Consider the following 24,713-nt stretch of genomic DNA (forward strand, 5'->3'; position numbering starts at 1 on the left):
AAAACAGTGTAGAGAAAAAAAACAAAAAAAAAACAGATATTTACTGTAGATAAGGTCGGGTGTTAAGTGTTTGAAGCCAAGGGACAGTGTCAAAGAAAGGTGGGGAAGGGATGCTGGGGGGGGGGGGGAGAGAAAGTGTGGATAAGAATAGAGGCAAGCAGGATAATTACAGACAATTTTGGTAGGGTGTGAGAAAACCCATGTCCACATTAAGTCCCTTGGTTTTGGTGTCAAAGAGTCTTATCATTCTGAGCTCAAATGTTTTCCGTTCTTGGGTGCTTTTAAACATTCCATTGAGGATTTTGATTTTTAAATCATTTATGGAATCTGTAATTATCCTGCTTGCCTCTATTCTTATCCACACTTTCTCTCCCCCCCCCCCCCCCCAGCTTCCCTTCCCCACCTTTCTTTGACACTGTCCCTTGGCTTCAAACACTTAACACCCGACCTTATCTACAGTAAATATCTGTTTTTTTTTTTTCTCTACACTGTTTTAGCATTGATTCCTGTGTAAATCAGTATTGCTTGACCTGAAGAAGAGAGGAGAACTCTCGAAAGCTTGTCCTATGACATAAATTGTTAGTCCAATAAAAAAGGTATCACCTAATACTGAAGAACTCATTTATTCTGCACTATCGCAACTGGACTAACACGGCTACTTTCTGCTTTATTCATGATGGAAGATACCCCATATAGCCGTATGAAAAAGACACTGACCAAACTGATTACAAAGGAATCACAACTTAACAGCGACATCTACTTCCTATCAGAATGCCAGAGAAGGAACTGGATACCAAATGGGCTGAAGATCAAAAACCCACTTGCAACAACACACAATTCCCATTTCGCTGAAGAACAATGCAAACGTCTCAGTGAGAAACTGAGAAACAAACTGATCCATCAACTATATGGAAAAAAACAGGAATTAGAACGGCAAAAATGCACAATACTCCAAACCCTGCAATTGCAAAGCAGTGCAAATACCATCAAACTGGAAAAAGATATGCGAACTCTGCACAAGAGACTGCAGCGGAACTTAATCAAGAAGAAACAGAAGAAACTACAATGCCTCTCTCACTATGACGGCAGACCATGGACACAACATAAGGGATTTCAAACCAACAAAAAGCAGGACAACTACGTAGAACTAGAAACCAGAACTGACTCTTCAAGACAGATACACAACCTCAACCCAGAAGAGCCCACAGCCTGCCATGGAGTTATAAACCTGTCTGATTACAAACTCTCAAAACCTGAGACCTCAGTTCTCTCCAAGGGACTAACATTCTGTCCCACCACCAAACTGGATCAAATCCAATTATTCTCAGACCTAGAAGAATTCTTCAGGAGACTACGACTGAAAGAATACTTCCACAAAAAAGAGAGCACCCCCATAATGACAGAGAACAACAAGAAGAAGAAGAACACGTACTTCACACCACCAACAGGACGCAACATCATACTTGACAGCTACATACAGAGCTTAAGATCACAAGTTTCCTTACTAGCATCAACACAGCAGAAAAAAACTATGTACAACCTATCCCCCATGGAGAGATCTGCAATCAAGGATCTGCGAAACAACCACAACATCACCATCAAACCAGCAGATAAAGGAGGCGCAGTGGTGCTTATGAACACAAATAAATACATAGAAGAAGGCAATAGACAACTCACAGACAACACCTACTACAAGAAACTCACGCATGATCCAACCCAGGAATATACAAAGCAACTCATGAATCTCATTCAAACATTCCCTAACCACCTGCAACCACAATTGAAGCAACTAATACCTGACAACCCAGGAGTTGGGATCTTCTACATGCTTCCCAAAATCCACAAACCAGGAAACCCCGGCAGACCAATTATAACAGGTATGGATACACTCACGGAACAAATATCAGGCTTAGTGGAGAATATCCTCAAACCTTTAGTCAGAAGCACCAACAGCTTCATACAAGATACCACAGATTTTCTCAATAATCTTAACAACATCAACCAACTACCACCCAACACACTGCTAGTTACCATGGATGTAGAATCCCTTTACAGCAACATCCCCCACAAGGATGGTATTGAGGCATGCCTGCATTTCCTTACAACATCTCCCCTGGATCAGAAATACAGCGCGGATGTAATTACCAAACTGATAGAATACATCCTCACACACAACTACTTCAGCTTCAACAAGGAAATGTACCTACAACTAATGGGGACTGCAATGGGTACCAAGATGGCACCGCAATATGCCAATCTTTTCATGGCAAATCTTGAACAAAGATTCCTAACTACATGCCTCCACAAACCCTACAAATACTACAGATACATTGATGACCTGTTTATAATATGGACAGAGGGTGAAGAAAACCTAAAACAATTCCATGAGTCCCTAAACTCATTCCATCCATCAATAAAACTCAAAATGGATTATTCTGCAAACCTAATAAACTTTCTAGACACGACAGTAACACTGAAAGATGGGAAACTACACACATCTGTATACAAGAAACCAACTGACAGATGCAGTTACCTCCACAACTCCAGCTTCCATCCCACTCACACCAAACAAGGTATCATACACAGCCAGGCTATAAGATACCACCGCATATGCTCTGACACTGAAGACAGAAACAGGCATCTCACAACCCTGACCGAATCGTTCAGACAGAAGGGATACAAACCAAAGACTATTGCCAAAACTATTACATCTGCACTAAAAGCCCCACGAGAACACCTGCTACAATATAGAAAGAAAGAACCTACCACACGCATACCACTAGTGACCACATACAACCCTACCCTGGAGGGAATACGAAAAATAATCAAAGATCTGCAACCCATGCTGACAGAGGATGCGACATTAAAAGAAATCTTTCCGATACCTCCCATTCTTGCATTCCGGCAACCACCAAACCTCAAACAGAAATTAGTCAGCAGAAAACTTCACAACGATTTTAAAGACATGAATAACGGCACAAAACCGTGCAGCAACACACGCTGCAAACTCTGCAAACATATTTGTCAGGATCCCACAGCCAGTCACAACCATAGAACATTCAATGTTAAAGGATCATACAGCTGCACATCCACGAATACAGTGTATATGATTCAATGCAACAAATGTGACCAAGGTTGCTACATTGGGGAAACCAGCCAAAAATTACAAGGAAGAATGAATATGCACAGACACTCTATACTCCATCACGAAGAAGGAAGATACTGCTCACCTGTGGGACATCACTTCTCACAACCAGATCATTCCATAAATGATTTAAAAATCAAAATCCTCAATGGAATGTTTAAAAGCACCCAAGAACGGAAAACATTTGAGCTCAGAATGATAAGACTCTTTGACACCAAAACCAAGGGACTTAATGTGGACATGGGTTTTCTCACACCCTACCTAAATTGTCTGTTATTATCCTGCTTGCCTCTCTTCTTATCCACACTTTCTCTCCCCCCCCCCCCCCCAGCATCCCTTCCCCACCTTTCTTTGACACTGTCCCTTGGCTTCAAACACTTAACACCCGACCTTATCTACAGTAAATATCTGTTTTTGTTTTTTTTTTTCTCTACACTGTTTTAGCATTGATTCCTGTGTAAATCAGTATTGCTTGACCTGAAGAAGAGAGGAGAACTCTCGAAAGCTTGTCCTATGACATAAATTGTTAGTCCAATAAAAAAGGTATCACCTAATACTGAAGAACTCATTTATTCTGCACTATCGCAACTGGACTAACACGGCTACTTTCTGCTATATATATATATATATATATATATATATATATATATATATATATATATATATATATATATATATATATATATATATATATATATATATATATATATATATAGTAAAGAAAGTCAGTCAGCACTCCAATAGCAATTGATAGTTGTAGGTGCAAGTCCCATACAGAAAGATAAGGTAACAATACCGTGTTTGGATCCATGAAATCAGGAGACCTCACTTTGGGGTTTCAGAAATAAAGCTGTATTAACAAAGCATGGCACAATACATCCAACGTTTCGGGCCCTGAAACGGGATCTTCCTCAGAGTGGTGCAGTGGGGAAGTGGCAATACATGCAGCCTTAAATACCCTTAATCACCCTTGTGACACATCAATAAAGCAATTAAACCAAACATAACGACTCCCAATCACTAGCAGCTGATGGACTCCCGCCTAAAGTACATTTGAATTAGTTGTGGTGGCCATCTTGGATTGCGGAGATCCGATGGCACCAGAGACACTGTGGTGCGCCTGCTCAAGCCCCTGCAGCACGAGTAAATGTTTATGGTTGCACAGCAACGTGATCTCGCATCCGGCGTCTAGGTCTGAACTGTATGAATGTAACAGAGTGCTCCGTGCAGTGGCAGCAAGTGCAAGCGCTTCCTGTGCTCCTGACTCAGGTCGCGTGAGAAAGTGTCCCTGGTTAACAGGCAACGATACCGTTGTCATACTGTGTATATATATATATATGTATATATATATATGTACCCCCCTTAGGAAGATCCCCCTGTGGGATCGAAACGTTGGAGTTATGTGCTGTATTTAATACATTTATTTTCATTCACCTGAGTGCTGTCTCCTTTTTGCTGCTATGCGGTAATGTGTATATATATATATATATATATATATATATATATATATATATATATAGTGACAACCACATCACTTTGAGGTCCCTTTTATCCCAAATAAGGCCGGAAACACAGTACTTCTATTTACGTGGGGTTCATTTATAGGGGCTAAGTAACATATTCGCAGGCCCGCTGTCCCTTTAAGAAAGCCAAACCAAAATAAAAGGCATAAATAAAAACCTATCCCGGTCAGGGATCTTACTTACTTCTTCAGCCCTGTCTACTGGGCAGCCAGCTAAGCCAGTTCCAACCCCAAAACATGGCCTGGCTTAGGCAATAAAGAAACAGCATAGTCTTTTGTCATATTGTAGCAATAGAAAGGGTTTTGCTTATCTTAGTCCATCTGGCGATGTCCCTGCTTCAGCACGGCTCTTTCAGCAGTGTCTCTCACTCTCTCTCAGCTTCTTTACACTGCTTAAGCACGGCTCTCTAAGCAGCTTCTCTCACAATCTGCCAACTTCTTTAACCAGCCTCTGGTAGCTGGGGAGCCCCTTCTGTCTCCCTCCTTCTCTGAGGGAAAACCGGTCAGTCTTTCTCACTGCCTTTCTGGGTCAGGCTTTCTGGGCCTTTCTGGGTCAGACTTCCTTGTTTTTCAGGAGTTCAGCCCAGGCTGATTAATTAGATTTCAGGTGTTCTTGACAACTTCAGGGAGGATTAACTCTTTCCAGCACCTAGATGCCAGTGCTGATATCACAATATATATATAAATATAATGGAAATATTACTGTATGCTCATTTGCATGTCTTAGACAGGTCTGCAACCCCGCCTTTCACCATTATCACCCAGCACTTCCACTGCAGCAAGGGATTCTGGGAAATTACATGCAAATGAGCAGACAGTGCCACCCTTTGCTTCAAAACCATTCAACATGGTGCTGTGTGCGTTGTGGAAGTTTTTTGTCACTTTTTTTACCCCCACACACACACACACGTGTAATGTTTGGGGTTTCTCAGAGTTTGTTGGGTATCTGTATGTTTATTTACTAGATTTATGAAGAAAAAAGGTTTCTTAGGATACTATTAGATATTTTGCTTCAATAAACATGGTGCATTTCTTTGCTCCACTTTTGTAGCCAGGACATTTTTATACATACAGTATAACCTTTAGCAAAGCAAGATAAAAATGCCTCACAGTTTTCCTTTGAAGCACAAAAACAATTGTAAACATTGATAGATATTATGGGGCCTACAGTATGCATGAAACAGCGAAAAGCCCTATCTCGCCAGTTTTTTTGGCAGATATGCCTACAGCAATTCTGTAAATGCCGAAAAGCTAGCGAGATGAGTAAAATCCGCGTGTTTTTTTTTGGCGGAAAATAAAACTCACCGCGCGGGTGGCGAGAAGCCATATCTCGCCAGTTTTAAAACGCGCTGTATTCTAGAAGTGCCGATCAGCATCTCGGCGCTGATCGCCGCTCTAGAATGGAGAAATTTTCTCCAAATCTCTCCGCCAAGAAAAGTTGGCAAAAAGCTGGTGCTGAGCGGCGATACGGGACATTGAAAAAATCAGGCCCTTTTCCTGGCTCGGATTGATGCCGGGGGGCTCCAGAAATGATACACAGTAATATCAGCACCGAAGTCCCCCCCCCATGCATCAAAAGCAGGAATAATGCCCACTTCATTACCTTACCGGCTAACTGCTAAGGCAATGAAGGGGTTAACCATCCAGTACCAGGCTTCTTGTGGGGAGCGGGGTGGATGAAGGGGGTATTTGGCCTTTGGTGGGTGTTTAGGGCTTGCGGGGGGGTTGCGGGTGGACTTAACCCTTCATTACCTTAGCAGTTAATCCCGCTACGGTCATGAAGGGGTTAAGCCCTCCAGCTACCCACCCACTAGCCCTAAACACCCACCGTTGGGGCGAATACCCACTGCACCAATCCACACTACTCACAATATATATATATATATATATATATATACTGTATACAGAAAAAAAAGACTGCGCCTGTTTGGATTAATATGACCCTATAAATATACATGTATGTAAAAATTATATAGATGCCTATATTCTATTACATGGCAAAGAGATATCTCTAAAAGCATAAAAAATGAAGAACAATTTTATAAATGAATATTAATATCTTAAACAATTAAAAATGCTAGTATCTATAGTTAAATTAAACAAAAATGGCTGTAGTAGAACAATATTGGAAAAAATCAATATAAATAAAAGATATATCCAAATCCAAAATAGCACTCTTTCCAGGATACTGGCAGCCTTCTACGTGGAACCAACGACCTCCCAGCAGATCTATGAAGACAAAAAAAGAAAGCGCCCGATCCTAGTGCAATTCACTTAGCATCCCTTAGCTCTCACTCAGCATCCCCTGATGAAATCACTTGTGTGAAGAAACGCGTAGGGTGAATTGCTAAGTGAGAGCAAGCAAACACCATACCTCTGCATTTGGGACTCAGAGACGCTGATGCTTACAGCCTACTCCCCATGGCTCCTGCTTTGGTTTACCCGGTTTGGCACACGTTACATGTGCGGATAGTTTCCGGAAGACACTAAGAGAAGTGACACGATACCGGAGTTCCTGCTGGACGGTGGCTCAGAGGGTTTCTGATCGTGTTCAGGTCATATGCAGTGGAGAGGCGTGTGAGCAGAGCAGCAGAGTTCCTGTGCTTGGTGCATGAGTATTACTCATAACTCGCTCTTTTATTCATGTTGTTTGTGAGTTTTAAATTGTTGGACTCTTTTTTGTTATATTAAATGACAATATTTTACATATTGCACTAGGATCGGGCGCTTTCTTTTTTGTTTTATATATATATATATATATATATATATATATATATATATATATATATTATATATATATATATATATATTATATATATTATATATATATATCAAATGGGGCTGCCGGCACTCCCAATACCATAAACAGTTTGCAGTGCATGTCCTCTACCAATAGTAAGAGAAAAGTAATCCACTCCAGCAGGAGCAGACACAAGACAGCACTCAAAGGTAAGTAAGAAAACTTGTATTCAAAAATAAACATAGCACAAACATGTTTGTGCTATGTTTATTATTGAATACAAGTTTTCTTACTGACCTTTGAGTGCTGTCTTATGTCTGCTCCTGCTGGAGTGGAATATATATATATATATATATATATATATATATATATATATATATATATATATATATATATATATATATTACACCAATAACTCCTTAAGGTCCCTAACATACAGTACATTGATGTAATTTTTGGGATGCACAGCAATATCACAATAGACTGACGGTAGCCCTCAGGTGTTCCCCACAGGTGTCCCTGCTTGCCTGCAGTTCAAGTCTGTGCCCCCAAAAAATAATTAAAAAACACAAATACTTTTAAATAAATACACCCCCCCCCCACCCGCCCTTTAACATATACAGTAATAGTAATGGCCCAAATAACTATTATTCACATATGGATAATAGTGCATTTGGCCATTTAAAATACATGAATCCCAATTTAAAAAAAAAATACATCTTGCACTCACCCTTGGCCGCCAGCCACGATGAAGGTCATCCTCATCTTCATCACCGTCCATGACCTCAGGTGCTGAAAAACACACACAAACATAAAAAGAGCCAATGTTATGTCCCCTAACCCCTTAATCACCGTAGCGGTTATTAACCGCTACCGTCATTAAGGGTTAACCCATCCTCACCCACCACTCTGGAGGCCTAAGCAACCCCCCCACCCCCCCACTATCAACCCCGTGAGGCATAACCACCCTCACCCCTACACACCGGAAGGCCTACCCTCCCTCCCTTGGGGACAATACCCCCTACCCCCAATACCCACATTCAAAACAAAATGCACACCCGCAATAAACATAACAATTATTAATAAACTATACATAACCCACCCACACAATATAGCAAATATCTTCTGGTGTTACTTAACCCCTTAATAACAATAACGGTTAATATGCGCTAAAGTAATTAATGGGTTAAGCCACCCTGCACCCATTCATTCGTAGAGTGGCTTCATTATTCACATTATATATATATATATATATATATATATATATTATTTAATAAATATATATATATATATTATTTAAAAATAAATAAATAAATATATATATATATATATATATATATATATTTTTTTTTTTTAAATATATGTATGATTAACCAATCTACAAAGAAATGGTAAAGGATATCCATGTACAAATTTAAAATATCCGTTCGCAAAGTGACAACATCACAGCCAAATTATAAACAAAACCAAATGAAAAATAAAACACATATCATAAGAGAACACAGCAAGCACCTATCCAAACCAGTATAAAGCAAATGGCAATAAAACATACAATTTAACAATGTGTACATGATGCAAATAATATTTCCATCATGTACGCAATAGCAATCAATGGTCCAAAACAAATACACGATTGAAAGCAACCATTCAATATAAACAAAGCGAGTAGACAATAATAAATTACCAACACACAATTTATGCCATCCGAAATACATTACAAGCAATTCTAAACCCAAAACCCTATTCACTATTGTAATGCAAAACAAAACCATTCCGAAAATAATTATATTTCTAACTAACACGATCATACACAATCTAACTTCACCAAATAAGCCACAATAAAAAATTAAGGCAGGGTCCCTACATAAATCCATGCAATCATCATCATCTGAAATGACATAACTAATTCAAAATAACATTTCACACACACAATTTTAACCAAAAAGGGAAAATACTTGTACAAGACATGAAAAAATGCAATTAACATTTGCAAAACAACCCTTTAATAAACATGTATGTATATAGCTCCATAGGGATATATACATACAGGGGCATTAAATGGACATTAAAAAAATAAATCTGACATGTTAGAAAAAAAAAAAACAGTTACAACTTAAATAAAATACATTTCTTTAGTATACTTACCATTAGATGACCAATGACTGACTTCAGGGGGAACCGCTATGTCTGTAACAAATCCAAACACAGGAACCAGGAACCAATAAAATAAAAAACCTTTGTAATCCACGATCTCATTGGCTCTAGTCCCATGTGACGGCGCCATTTTGGTTTTGTTGATGTCATGTTAAAGGGAAATGAAGCACAGCCATTCTGATTGGCTGGCGTCATTTCCTTTAAATGACGTCATCTTTTTTTTTTCCTTTACCAAAATCACATGCTTTTCACGGCCAATCAGGACTGTGAAAACCATTTGATGAAAAATATGACGTCATAGGCCTATAAAAGCCTATGTCGTCTCATTTTCCAGCTAGACGCCGTGGGGAGAGGACCTCCCCTCCGAAAAAGATGGACAGTGCGTGGCGGAAGAAGAACCCAGAAGACCACGAAGACCCCGCAGACGGTAAAGAAGACCCCGAAAAGAAGACCACAGACGGTATGAATTATAAAGACAAAAAAGAAGACACCACGTTGGATTACAAAAGTTTTTTTATTTTATGGGTTCCTGGTTCCTGTGTTTGGATTTGTTACAGACATAGCGGTTCCCCCGGAAGTCGGTCATTGGTCATTTAATGGTAAGTAAACTAAAGAAATGTATTTTATTTAAGTTGTAACTGTTTTTTTTTTTCTAACATGTCAGAATTATTTTTTTAATGTCCATTTAATGCCCATGTATGTATATATATCCCTATGGAGCTATATACATACATGTTTATTAAAGGTTTGTTTGGCAAATGTTAGTTGCATTTTTTCATGTCTTGTACAAGTATTTTCCCTTTTTGGTTAAAATTGTGTGTGTAAAATGTTATTTTGAATTAGTTATGTCATTTCAGATGTTGATGATTGCATGGATTTATGTAGGGACCCTGTCTTAATTTTTTATTGTGGCTTATTTGGTGAAGTTAGATTGTGTATGATCGTGTTAGTTAGAAATAGAATTATTTTCGGAATGGTTTTGTTTTTGCATTACAATAGTGAATATGGTTTTGGGTTTAGATTTGCTTGTAATGTATTTCGGATGGCATAAATTGTGTGTTGGTAATTTATTATTGTCTACTCGCTTTGTTTATATTGAATGTTTGCTTTCAATCGTGTATTTGTTTAGGACCATTGATTGCTATTGTGTACATGATGAAAATATTATTTGCATTATGTACACATTATTAAATTGTATGTTTTATTGCCATTTGCTATTTACTGGTTTGGAGAGGTGCTTGCTGTGTTCTCTTATGATATGTGTTTTAATTTTCATTTGTTTTTGTTTTTAATTTGGCTGTGATGTTGTCAATTTGCGATCGGATGTTTTAAATTTGTACATGGATATCCTGTACCATTTCTTTGTAGATTGATTAATCATACATATATATTTTATATATAAATATATATATATATATATATATATATATATATATATATATATATATATATATGAAGCCACTCTACAAATGAATGGGTGCAGGGTGGCTTAACCCATTAATTACTTTAGCACTTATTAACCATTATTGTTATTAAGGGGTTAAGTAACATCAGAATATATTTGCTATATGGTGTGGGTGGGTTATGTATAGTTTATTAATAATTGTTATGTTTATTGCGGGTGTGTGTATTGTTTTGAATGTGGGCATTGGGGGTAGGGGGTATTGTCCCCAAGGGAGGGAGGGTAGGCCTCCCGGTGTGTAGGGGTGAGGGTGGTTATGCCTCACGGGGGTGGGTAGTGGGGGGGTGCTTACTGTAGGCCTCCACAGTGGTGGATGAGGATGGGTTAACCCCTTAATGACGGTAGCAGTTAATAACCGCTACGGTGATTAAGGGGTTAGGGGACATTACATTGGCTATTTTTATTCTTGTGTGTGTTTTTCAGCACCCGAGGCCATGGACGGTGATGAAGATGAGGGTGGCCTTCATCGTGGCTGGCGGCCAAGGGTGAGTGCAAGATGTATTTATTGGGATTAATGTATTTTACATGGGCACATGCAGTATTATCCATATGTGGATAATAGTCATGTTGCACATGAATATACTGTGTACTGTATGTGTTAGGGGGGGGGGGTGTATTTATTTAAAAGAATGTATATATTTGTAATTGATTTTTTGGGGCATACAAGTGGTACTGAAGGCAAGTGGTGACCCCCGGTCCCCTGCGGGAACACCCGGGGCCCACCGCCGGCCTATAGCACCATTCCTGTGCCTAAAAAAATAACTATGAGTTATGTATATAAGGGGGGTATAGGGGTTGTTGGGGGCACAGAGGTTGATTGTGTTGTGTATTGCAATGTTTATTGGGGGAAATTGTCCCCAATAAACATGTTACTGTGACTTAACCCCTTCATTGCCTTAACGGATAGCCGCTAAGGTAATGAAGCAGCATTACTGTATTTGTATTAATAGTGTACATGTGCAGAGGCCCAGTTATGGGGTGCCGGTATCTCCTATGAATGGAAATGTCCCGCGTCACGTGATCGGGCTATCTCAATGCATAGGAGATACCGGCACCTCATAACGGGTCCTGTATCTCGTGAATCAGGGGGTTCCCGGACATAAAACCAACGCGGTTCATCTCCGGAGACCCCCTGCACATCTACAATATTAATCCAATTGTTATGTACACTTTTTTTATTTGCCGGCGAGATTTGTGCAGAGAGAGGCGGATCTCGCTCTCTGCTGACAGATCTCGCCAGTGGAGCCCAGCCCTTCTCGCCAGGGCTCGCCATCTCTCTGCCGGATTCCTCTCACAGATATGCGCACCTTCCTGCATACTGCAAGGGGAATCCGCCAAAAACATGGCGAGTTCTACGTCAGGTGAATGGCCATTCTCGCCGTTTCCTGCATAGGCCCCAATGTTTCTAACTACTGGTTTGCAAAGTCAAATCAATAATCTCACCGCACTGCTTTTCCTTAAACACAATTATTCACTGTTACAGTATGTTGGTGTTGGCTTGGCAGAATGGCCGGGATATTACAGCCGCCATTTGTAGAAATCATAGGAAGCAGAATAGTTTCCTTTTCCACCCAATCATTCAAGCTCCAAACAAGATCAACTTTAAATCACTATTTATTTTATATTTGCAGGTATCTTATCTGCGTCCAAATAAGATACCTGCAAATAAAAAAAGAAATAATGATTTAAAGTTCTTGATTGGAGCTTGAATGAATGTGCGGCATAAGCAGACAATTCTGTTTTGAACTACTGCAAGGAAAAAATATAGATCTACAAAAAAAAAAAAAGAGTTAGATCATCAATTTACTGCATTTGTCAATAGGAACTTTTGAGTATTCTTATATTACTGGAATAATATTTTCAACCTAACTCCATGTTAGTATAAGATTCTAATCCAGTGCTGTATCGCAAAGTATTTATTTTCCATAGAGAGGCATGCCTGTCAGATTTAAAGTACTGTAAACACGAAGTTGGAGTACATAGAAATTAATGAATGAAGTAGAAAAAGCCGTGTTAGTCTAGTGTGATTGGGCAGAGTACATGAGTACTTCAGTATTCGGTGATGATTTTTTAATTATATTTTTCTATTTTTTGTTCATTTTGCATCTGTGTGAAACTCATGGAATCTTTGAAATGAGTATTGCTTGACCTGAGGAAGAGATAATAATCTTGAAAGCTTGTCTTATAATATCTATTATAGGCTAAAGCTAGTAAATTCCGGGCATTATTGAAATCCCTGCTCTCTGATTAGTTAAAATTCCGGGCATTATCCAATCAGTAATGGCCTAGAATTTTTGGCACCCTGCCAAGTTTTTCAGCCATTCAGCTTTCAGTTTTCATTCACAAAGAGTGAAATTTGCTCTTAGACAGGGTAGGTGATTGGTCAGAAGGCACCAGCAAGGCACTGACTCCTCCCCCACCCAGCCTGCAGCCAGACACTGACTCCTCCCCCACCCTGCCAGCAGAGAGCTCCGCACAGGAGAGTGAAGGGAAAGGTTTGTGTGTCTGTTGTGGTTTTGTGGGTGTAAAGGGGGCGGCAGAGTCTTGTTGGTATGTTTCTGCTGTGTGTGTTTTGTTGGTGTAGAGGGGGAGCTGCATTGTGTGTGTCTTCAGTGTGTGTTTTGTGAGTGGAGGAGGGGTGCAGAGTGTTTTGTTGGTTTGTGTTTGCAGTGTGTGTGTTTACAGGGGGCTGCAGTGGGTGTAGGGAGGGGCTGCTGGTGTGTGTTTTGTGGATGTAGAGGTGGCAGAGTCTGTTTTGTTGATTTGTGTGTATCTCTGCAGTGTGTTTTGTAGGTACCGAGGGGGGCTGCAGTATGTGTTTTGTGGGTGGAGGAGGGGTGCAAAGTGTTTTGTGTGTATCTGCAGTGTGTGTTTTGTGGGTGTAGAGGGGGGCTGCAGTATGTGTGTCAGTGTGTGTTTTGTGGGTGTAGGAGGGATGCAGAGCGTGGTGTGTGTGTATGTGTGTGTCTGCAGTGTGTGAGTGTACATGGGGGCTGCAGTGGGTGTAGAGGGGGCTGCTGGTGTGCGTTTTATGGATGTAGAGGGGGCAGCAGTCTGTTTTGTTGGTGTGTGTGTCTGCAGTGTGTTTTTTGGGTGTAGAGGGGGGCTTCAGTGTGTGTGTGTGTGTGTGTGTCTGCAGTGTGTTTCTGTGTTTTGTGTGTTTGTGGCTGTAGAGGGTGGGCTGCTGTGTGTGTTTTGTGAGTGTAGAGGGTGGAGGAGGGCTGCAGTGTGTTGTGGGTGTGTGTGTGTGTGTGTGTGTGTGTGTGTGTGTGTGTGTGTGTGTATATAGAGGGGGCTGTGTGTATGTACAATTTCCTTTTAATAAACTTGCAGTAAAAGCATAAGAATGTAGACAATCATGCTGATAAAAATCATTATGACTACAAAAATGTATCTTTTTTTATGAAAAATTTAAAATAAGTCGACATTTAGCCTATAATAGTAATAATTCCCTCAGAACAGGGCATTACTGGCCAATAATGCCTGGCTGGGTTAAAGTCCCTCGGCTTTGCCTCTGGCCTTCTTCCAGCCAGGGCATTATTGGCCAGTAAGGCCCTGTTCTTCGGGGATTATTACTTAATTGTTAGGCCAAATTAAAAAGGTATCAACTAATTCTGAAGTACTGATAACAAATTTGAGAACATTGGTTTTGAGGAATTCCAGTTTATTAGAATTGACACCGTAAACTCACAGCTTCAACTATGGTGAAAACTCTCTTGACAGTATCGCCTTCGAGCTGGAAACATGACGCTCATCCTCACATATGTAAAATAAATTCAAGACTTAAGTAAAAAAACATCAGAAAAATAATGTTGAAATTATAAAACATCTGATGTGTTTTCTGCTACACACTGGAGCTTCCACTAAGTCAAACTAGTAAACATTTTGGTTTAACCACGCAATGAAAACATTGAATAAAATCAACAAAAATGGTAACAAAAATATTTTGTACAACTTTGAAATGTATCTCAATATATACAGTATATATAGCTTATTGAACAAAATAAATAAGCTTCTTAAAATATATGCATACACTTAATCTTATAGATGAATACAGAAATATGAAATCTGTGTTTTGATATTGTTTTACTGTTTTTATCTCCTGAAAGTTCTTGGAGCGTATGCAGCTACTATTTATTCCACCTAAGCATCAGCCTGACCTAATCTATCTTCGTCATGTTCCATTACGGAGAGTTCATTTGTTTACTATAATTCAGATCTTGTGTTTGGTAATATTATGGATATTGAAGTCAACAGCGGCTGCAATTATATTCCCTTTGATGGTAAGTGTTTTTTGTTTTTTTAATTACATTAAATACCTGTAGAAATATTTTAAAAGATTATTATGGTCTTTCCTCAAACATCACAAATGTTTGGAATTGCAAATCGGTCTCCCAACTACATCTCCTTGTATTTATCATTAAACCACTAATCATATCAAATCACTATTTTGTTATACTTGTGAGAGGATATCGATGCATTTCAAAATATTACGTTTATGAATGACTTAATGCTTAAATCAAGGGTAGCAGGATATGTGTTTCCATTTGTTTTTTTCCTTTCTGACATGATGACCCATAATGTTACTTTATTCTTTTCTCAAATGTATGATTTTCATATTTCCTTAGTCCACATAAGAAACAAGGTTACAGGCTCTATTTTTTGCACAAATGAAATCACATTATTATAGACTTAGTGACTTCTTCATAAAGCATAACCAAAAGTGCAATATATTCTTGTCATTCTCAAACCTGTCCTCATGGAGCACTGACCACACCAGGTTTTATAAATGACCAAAGCACCTGCTCACAAGTGGCTGCACCTAATTTAAATAGGAATAGAACATTGGGAGTTTGCCTCAGAAACCTGGTTTGGATCAAGGCTCTGAGTAGAGGTTTGAGAATCATTGTGATTTATTTATGCCATTATGATCCATGAAACCACAATTTCAGTAGGTGTGACCTTAACATTACATTTTTCACAACACTATCTAAAATGGTGACAGTCATATCAATGCCCAAAAAGGGGCATAGAATTGTTAAAAAGCTATGACACAAGTGTTAACCATTCTATGATGTGAGACGTCTGTCCATTAATTTGTTTTCTACACAACTGCAAAAAAAAACCAACTGTTTGTCGATAAGCTAAAAATATGCATAGCTTCAGCAGAATGCCAATTCTGTGTCACATGTAATTAATTAACATTACAAAATAGGGATTTCAGATTTAGCACTTTAAACATGTTTGATTTTGTTTAAAAGTACAGATGCAGCGGCCGTTATTTGAACATATAACTCGTTGTATACCTCGGAATACCCATGTGATGGTGCGTCATTACCGTATGTTTTCTCGTTTTTATCGAGTGCAGAAAATGGAATTTTAGTGTTCTGGTTTTTAAAAACCTGCAAATTGACACAGTACTGTACTGTACAAATTACAATTCATTCATTTCTGCCACGAAAATGCGAAGAATTGCACCCAAAGAAATCGTAATCCATGAAATTCAAACAAACAACCGCGTGATTGGCTGCGTGGAGCAGCGCACATGAAAATGGCTCCGTGATATGTTCGAATTACGGTCGCTGCATCTGTACTACTAGTACTATTTTCTGTAATTATACCTAGCCATGATTTATAATTTAATGATAAAGAAAAGGCTATCATAAATATAGTTATTGAATTCTCACATGTACTTTTAACTTTACAGTGTACATCTATCAATGTGACATAATGGCCTATATTTACTAAGCAGTCTTTTGGTGCTAGAAGGTACCTCAGAGTCCATTCAAGTCAATGGTTTGTAAGAGGTCTTCCAGCACCAGAAAGACATCTTAGTAAATATAGCCCAATTTATGATGTTAAATACATCATATGGGATATGATTTATAAATTAATTATGAACGCAAGGGGCAGTAAGGGGAGAGGTGTAAGAAAAAGAGAGATGGAGTGATAACTGTGAGAAAAGCTAAACACACTTGAGATACCTGGGAAATATGCACATTGGGATATGCAAAGTATAAAGTTATATTAAAATGATTTCTCAGGTATCTCAGGTGTGTTCACTTTTGTTTACAGCTATCTCGACACATGTTTTATACAGGAGTGTTGGGGAGGTATACAAGTCACTTGGTACTTTCCAAAAATAGTACTGCTGTTTCAAATTAGACTACTTTATATATAAGTTCAATAGTTGTGGCAATACTTCGAGAAAGGTCCTGGTGTTGAGACAAGTGACCGTACCCCAGCACCCCTGAAAAACCATCTTCTATACAAACCTTGTTCTCCTCTCCAATGCTACACAATAAATACATGAACATTTTCTTTTTATGTCAAGTAAAATGTACTAACTTTTAAATGTAACACCTTCTAAAATCTGTGTCTAAAACAGAGTTCAGCCAAAAGTATTTTGTGCCAGTCAGCTTTTGCACAACTCTTATTTCTGAAAGAATTGCAAGCACCCCAGACATTTAAATATTGTTTACTAGCTAAAGTGCCCGGCTTCTCATGGGTTGCAGTACTCTGGCATCATAAAGCCTGGCTTCGCATGGACTTCCTTCCCTCTCTTTCTCCCTCTATCCCTACCTCCTTCTCCCTCTTCCTCCCTCCCCTTCTGTTTCCCCTCCCCTTCCGCTCCCCCTCCCTCGATTTCCCACCCCCACCTCTCCCTCCCCTTCCTCTTTGCTGCCTCCCTCTCTCTCCCTCTTTCTCCCCCTCTCCTTCCCTCTCTACCCCTCTCCCTCCCTATCGGACACAGTTTATCAGGCAGGATATTTGAAGGGTTAAAGCAAGCAGAATCTAGTACAGTTCTGTGGTCACAGACAATTGAGCAACAAGGTACTTGAGGGTTAGGCAGAGGCAAAGTCCAAAGGATGTCCGAGGTCAATACACACAGGGACACAGACAGGGAACTTAGTTTGACAGGTAAACTAGATGTACACCAATGGGCAGTAGATGTAAACTGTTCAGGAACAAAGTTGCAGTGCATGGAGCATATGGCTAAGCCAGGAAGTGGGAGGGTCTTGCGTTATAATGCCTCTGGGAGTTGTAGTTCTCTTTTGGCTTATGCCTTGTTGACAACTGTAATATTATAGCCAGAACAAACTACCATGTCACCAGGATTTCTTGTTGTTGCAGATCATAGCTATTTGTCGACGCACATATCTGACAGTACTCCACCTCCTTGGGGATTCTCCTGACGGCCTAGGATCAGGGCGATGAGGGAAATATATGTGAAATTGTTTTATTCATCTGGTTGCGTGGATGGCACTGGCCAGTTCCCATGATTGGTCCTTCGGGCCACAACCCTTCCAAATAGAACAGAACATGTCAATGTCTCTTGAAGTCACAAATGGCACAAGCTTCATATTCTTGTTGCCCTTTTATAATGACATGGGTTGGACTAGCGAGAATGCGAGTAGGGAACGGGGTTAGCCTGCTTTGTTTAAGGCGGGCCATATGGAACACCGGATCTACACACCAATGGGCAGATAACTTGTAGCAGACGGCCACCGGGTTGATTACCTTTTCTATTAAAAAAGGTCCTACAAAATGATCTGCCAGTTTATCTGGGCATCCTTCCAAGAGTAGATGTTTGGTGGATAATCAAACAGAATCTCCTACATTAATTGCAGGGGTGGGATTTTGATGTCAGTCAGCAAATTTGTTTTAATCTTGTTTAGTTTTACTTAGTATTTGAGAATTCTGGTTATGTACCCTTCATAGCTCTGTCACAAGATTTGTAGTGGCGGGTACGGAAGTGGAGAAACAACGACTTGGAAATATATGTGGATGATAGGTGTACAGTGGCGGCCGCCTTTATCCTAATGCGGCTGGATTCGCGGTGCCCTGATAATCTCGGTCAGATGCGGGTTTTTTTTGGTCCGGAGTGAATTGCGTTAATTTAGCGCTCATGATATTAGCATTTTATTTTCGCCGTCTGCAATACTGCAATACCGTCTAAAAACTCAGGGGGGCGTTCGCGAGCTGTTGTATTCGAAGTCTAATACTTTAGCAGTTCAACTGTTCAACTGTTATCATCTGTTGCATTAATCGCAGCCCATATTAAATACGCGTACGTTCTGTCGGGTTTTTGGAACATGGGCTGCACTTGAACACTCATGGCGGCGGGACTCCGGAGAATAACAGAAACTGGTGTTTGTCTTTCTTTAATATGAAAAGCCTAAATTGATACATTATTGTAACATCTTCCTTCAGTCCCAAGGCCAATTTACAAAAGACACTGTGGTATCTTTTTTAAACGAAACACCTGCAAGTCAACACATTATTGAAGCGCATGCGCATTACAATTCATGAATATCTGCCATCTGGCGGACACGCGAAGAATTGCAACCTATTAAATCCGAACCATTCTCAATAAACGCATCAACTGCGCGTCAACCGTGCATGAACCGCGGCTGAGAATGCGGCATGAACCCGGTGAAGTGCGTAGCATTCAAAAAAAAATCCCAGAAAAATGCGGAGATGTTGGAGAATAAAAGGGGGCGCGACAGTATGTGCAGTAAAAGGGACTCTCTTGTATGCACCAGTGAAAAGAGTTATTATGGCAAATTCTGCTGTTGCCAAATAGTTAATCCAGTCGGATTGGTGTACATTAAAAAAGCAACGTAGATACTGTTCAACAGTTTTATTCAGTCTGCCCATTGCTTTGGAGATGTTATCCTGATGATGATGAACGAAGAATTCCAAGTGCCAAACAGACAACCATCCAAAATATAGAGGTGAATTGCAATCCTCCAACCCGAGACAATAGAATCCATGAAAGCAGAAAATAGTAAATGAAAATGTGAACAAATTGTTATGCTGTCGGTAGTTTTGGGAGTCGAATAAAATGAGCCATCTTAGTAAATTAGTTCAATACCACTAGAATGGTATAACAATTCTCAGCTGGTGATAGTTTCACAATAAAGTCAAATTAAATTATCTCCCTTGGTTTAGTGGGTACTGGTAACGGTAACAGGAGTCCTACCGAAAACGTATGAAGATTCTTGTGATGAGCATAGGTTTCACAGGATTTCACATATTTATCAATATTCAAATTCAATGTAGGCCACCAAAAGTATCATTGCAGAAGCTTTTTGTTTAAGACAGCCGGTTGTCCTGCAAACGAATGGTCTTGAAACCATTGCTTGACTTGAACTTGTAGTGATTCTCCAAGTATATAGACATTGATTGAGATAATAAAATTCCTCTTGAATGTGAAAATCTTTCTTTAATTCTTTTAAACATTGATCAGAAAGAAGAGCATTTTTAAAAGGAATTATCAAAGTCCATGGTTTGGATGCTAGCCATAAGATGTTGCTCTGGTAAGATCAAATTTGATTCAGGGTGCAGGGGTGTCTCTAAAAAGAGAGTGCATCTGCCTTGCTGTTAGCAGATCCTGGTCGAAAGGTCAGTTTGAACTGGAATCGGGTGAAAAATAAGGCCCAGCAAGCCTGTCTAGGATTGGCACACTTCGCAGAAATAAGAAATTGAAGATTGCGATGGTCGTCCAAACTTCAAAAACCTGATAAGCTCCTTCCTGTAAATGACGCCATTCCTCTAATGCAGCTTTAATGGTCAGTAGCTCTTTGTCGCATATAGTATAATTTCTTTCAGCATCTGTCAATTTATGTGAGTAATAGGCCCCTGGATGAACTAAATTAGTATGAGCATTCCATTGAGATAGAATGGCTCCTAATGCAAAGTCAGATGCAACCGCTTCCAAAATGAATGTTTGGTCACACTGAGGATGGGCAAGTGCTGATGCTTGGGTAAATTCCTGTTTGAGGTTTTTGGGAAGCCTGTTCTGCTACATTAGACCAGGATATCTTGAGTCCCTTTTTAGAAGCTGAGTAAAGGGATTGACGACTAGGGAGAAGTCCTGGATGAATCGTCGATAGAAATTGGCAAACCCCAATAGTCTATGTACATCCTTTTATGGATGTAGGTGTAAGCCAATCTAAAATGGCTTGAATATTACAATTGTCCATGGAAATAGCGTAAGGAGAGGGAATGTATCCTGAATACTCTATTTCCGTCTGTTGAAATAAATAATTTTCCACTTTGCATAAAGGTGATGGGTTCTTAACCTGAGGAGCACTTCTTTAACATGAGGGATATGCTCGTTTTCTGATTAAGAAAAGATTAAGATGTCATCAAGTTAGATATGGACATAGATATCTAACAGATCTCGAAATGTATTTAAGAAAATAATGACATGTTTCTGGAGCATTACATAGTCCAAAAGGCATTACCAAATATTTTAAATGTTCGTACCATGTGCGGAATGCCATCTTCCATTCATCCCCTTTAACCCTTTCCAGTCCAATGTCGGAATATATCCGACAAAATATTTTTCTGCTTGCGGTCCAATGTCGGAACGGGAGGAGGGGGGGAGGAGGGAGGAGAGGGGAAGAGCTGGAGGGTGGCGCCAGCAGACACACACTTCTCCCAGCAGCCTCATTGACCCCCCCCAGCCCTGCACCGATCCCCGCCAGCAGCCGCGCACCCCAGCCCCGCACCAATCCCCGCACCCCAGCCCGGCACCGATCCCCCAAGCCCAGCACCAATCCCCCCTCCCAGCCCGCACCGATCCCCGCAGGCAGCCCCACGATGCCCCAGCAGCTGACACCGGAAGTAGTGGGGTAGGGGGGGGGGGACTGTGAGTATAGTGTGTAGTGTGCTGTGTGTGCATTGTACTGTGAGTGTGTGCATTGTACTGTGAGTGTGTGCAGTGTGCTGTGAGTGTGTGCAGTGTGCTGTGAGTGTGTGCTGTGTGCTGTGAGTGTGTGCACTGTGCTGTGAGTGTGTGCAGTGTGCGCAGTGTGCTGTGAGTGTGTACAGTGTGCGCAGTGTGCTGTGAGTGTGCGCAGTGTGCTGTGAGTGTGCACAGTGTGTTGTGCAGTGTGCTGTGAGTGTGCGCAGTTTGTGCAGTGTGCAGTGAGTGTGTGCAGTGTGTGCGCGGATCGTGCTATAACGGGGTTGAGCTATATGTGTTTTTTTTCCTCGAAAATTAAATTAGACCTGCTGGCGCACTTAGTGAAAATTAATTGGACTGCAAAGGGTTAATAATGCAGATCAGGTAATAGCCACCTCTGAGATCTAATTTAGTAAATAGTTTGGCAGTACGAACTCTGTCCAGTAACTCTGAAATCAGTGGCAAAGGATAGCGTTTTTTGGTAGTTACATCATTGAGTACTCTGTAGTCAATACAGGGTCATAATGTACCTTCTTTCTTGCGAACAAAAAATAAAAGTGTTCCAGCTGGGGATTTGGAATGGTTGATTTCCATAATATTCTGGCACAGAACTTGTAGTTCAGGATCTAACAGGGTGTAGACCCGTCCAAAGGGGATTTTAGTTCCAGGTAGAAGCTCAATAGTCTATACAGAAACTTTGTTTCCCATCTCTGCTGCATGTAATTATGCTGAGAGCTCCATGCTTTTTGTTTAGGAAACAAAACATTAGACTTAAGCTGCGCTTATAGTGCCGGCGACGTCGCGTCAAAACAAATACATTGAATCTGTCACACTGAGGATGGGCAAGTGCTGATGCTTGGGTAAATTCCTGTTTGAGGTTTTTGGGAAGCCTGTTCTGCTACATTAGACCAGGATATCTTGAGTCCCTTTTTAGAAGCTGAGTAAAGGGATTGACGACTAGGGAGAAGTCCTGGATGAATCGTCGATAGAAATTGGCAAACCCCAATAGTCTATGTACATCCTTTTATGGATGTAGGTGTAAGCCAATCTAAAATGGCTTGAATATTACAATTGTCCATGGAAATAGCGTAAGGAGAGGGAATGTATCCTGAATACTCTATTTCCGTCTGTTGAAATAAATAATTTTCCACTTTGCATAAAGGTGATGGGTTCTTAACCTGAGGAGCACTTCTTTAACATGAGGGATATGCTCGTTTTCTGATTAAGAAAAGATTAAGATGTCATCAAGTTAGATATGGACATAGATATCTAACAGATCTCGAAATGTATTTAAGAAAATAATGACATGTTTCTGGAGCATTACATAGTCCAAAAGGCATTACCAAATATTTTAAATGTTCGTACCATGTGCGGAATGCCATCTTCCATTCATCCCCTTTAACCCTTTCCAGTCCAATGTCGGAATATATCCGACAAAATATTTTTCTGCTTGCGGTCCAATGTCGGAACGGGAGGAGGGGGGGAGGAGGGAGGAGAGGGGAAGAGCTGGAGGGTGGCGCCAGCAGACGCACACTTCTCTCAGCAGCCTCATTGACCCCCCCCCAGCCCTGCACCGATCCCCGCCAGCAGCCGCGCACCCCAGCCCCGCACCAATCCCCGCACCCCAGCCCGGCACCGATCCCCCAAGCCCAGCACCAATCCCCCCTCCCAGCCCGCACCGATCCCCGCAGGCAGCCCCACGATGCCCCAGCAGCTGACACCGGAAGTAGTGGGGTAGGGGGGGGGGGACTGTGAGTATAGTGTGTAGTGTGCTGTGTGTGCATTGTACTGTGAGTGTGTGCATTGTACTGTGAGTGTGTGCAGTGTGCTGTGAGTGTGTGCAGTGTGCTGTGAGTGTGTGCTGTGTGCTGTGAGTGTGTGCACTGTGCTGTGAGTGTGTGCAGTGTGCGCAGTGTGCTGTGAGTGTGTACAGTGTGCGCAGTGTGCTGTGAGTGTGCGCAGTGTGCTGTGAGTGTGCACAGTGTGTTGTGCAGTGTGCTGTGAGTGTGCGCAGTTTGTGCAGTGTGCAGTGAGTGTGTGCAGTGTGTGCGCGGATCGTGCTATAACGGGGTTGAGCTATATGTGTTTTTTTTCCTCGAAAATTAAATTAGACCTGCTGGCGCACTTAGTGAAAATTAATTGGACTGCAAAGGGTTAATAATGCAGATCAGGTAATAGCCACCTCTGAGATCTAATTTAGTAAATAGTTTGGCAGTACGAACTCTGTCCAGTAACTCTGAAATCAGTGGCAAAGGATAGCGTTTTTTGGTAGTTACATCATTGAGTACTCTGTAGTCAATACAGGGTCATAATGTACCTTCTTTCTTGCGAACAAAAAATAAAAGTGTTCCAGCTGGGGATTTGGAATGGTTGATTTCCATAATATTCTGGCACAGAACTTGTAGTTCAGGATCTAACAGGGTGTAGACCCGTCCAAAGGGGATTTTAGTTCCAGGTAGAAGCTCAATAGTCTATACAGAAACTTTGTTTCCCATCTCTGCTGCATGTAATTATGCTGAGAGCTCCATGCTTTTTGTTTAGGAAACAAAACATTAGACTTAAGCTGCGCTTATAGTGCCGGCGACGTCGCGTCAAAACAAATACATTGAATCTGTAGCATGCGCTTATAGTACGGGTGACGGAGCGACCTGAATCTCTGTAGTCAGTAGAATTTGATTTTTACATCGACGGTCTCACCATGTGACAGGCTGTAAACCAATCAGATAGCTTTAATGCAGGGAGATGGGGGATGTGTGTGATTGTGTGACTGTGTATGATTGAAGTGCCAGTAGGTGGCCGAGGGCACTGATGGCATTAGCGCCACCGTCACGGACGCACAGTTGTGATCCATGAACGGCGCCAACCTAATGGCACTGGACCGGGCTCGTGACATAAGGTGGCTAGAGAGGGAGGCCCGGCGTGCGCGTGAGCAGTCAGCGTGGGACAGCCAGGTGCTTGCAGCGGGGCAGGGCTGGCGGTAACTGCTGTGACCTA

General features: G+C 40.9%; 1 protein-coding gene across 1 annotated transcript in view; it reads left to right on the forward strand.

Annotated features, from left to right (window-relative positions):
* SLC4A9 (solute carrier family 4 member 9) overlaps positions 1-24,713 on the forward strand; it is a 461,516-nt gene that overhangs the window by 423,185 nt on the left and 13,618 nt on the right. Inside the window, exon 19 of the mRNA XM_075601696.1 lies at positions 15,133-15,306. Within this exon, the coding sequence (XP_075457811.1) occupies positions 15,133-15,306 (174 nt within the window). The remainder of the gene's footprint in view (positions 1-15,132; positions 15,307-24,713) is intronic.

Source organism: Ascaphus truei, chromosome 5, assembly GCF_040206685.1.
Source record: "Ascaphus truei isolate aAscTru1 chromosome 5, aAscTru1.hap1, whole genome shotgun sequence".
In the NCBI taxonomy this organism is placed as follows: domain Eukaryota; kingdom Metazoa; phylum Chordata; class Amphibia; order Anura; family Ascaphidae; genus Ascaphus; species Ascaphus truei.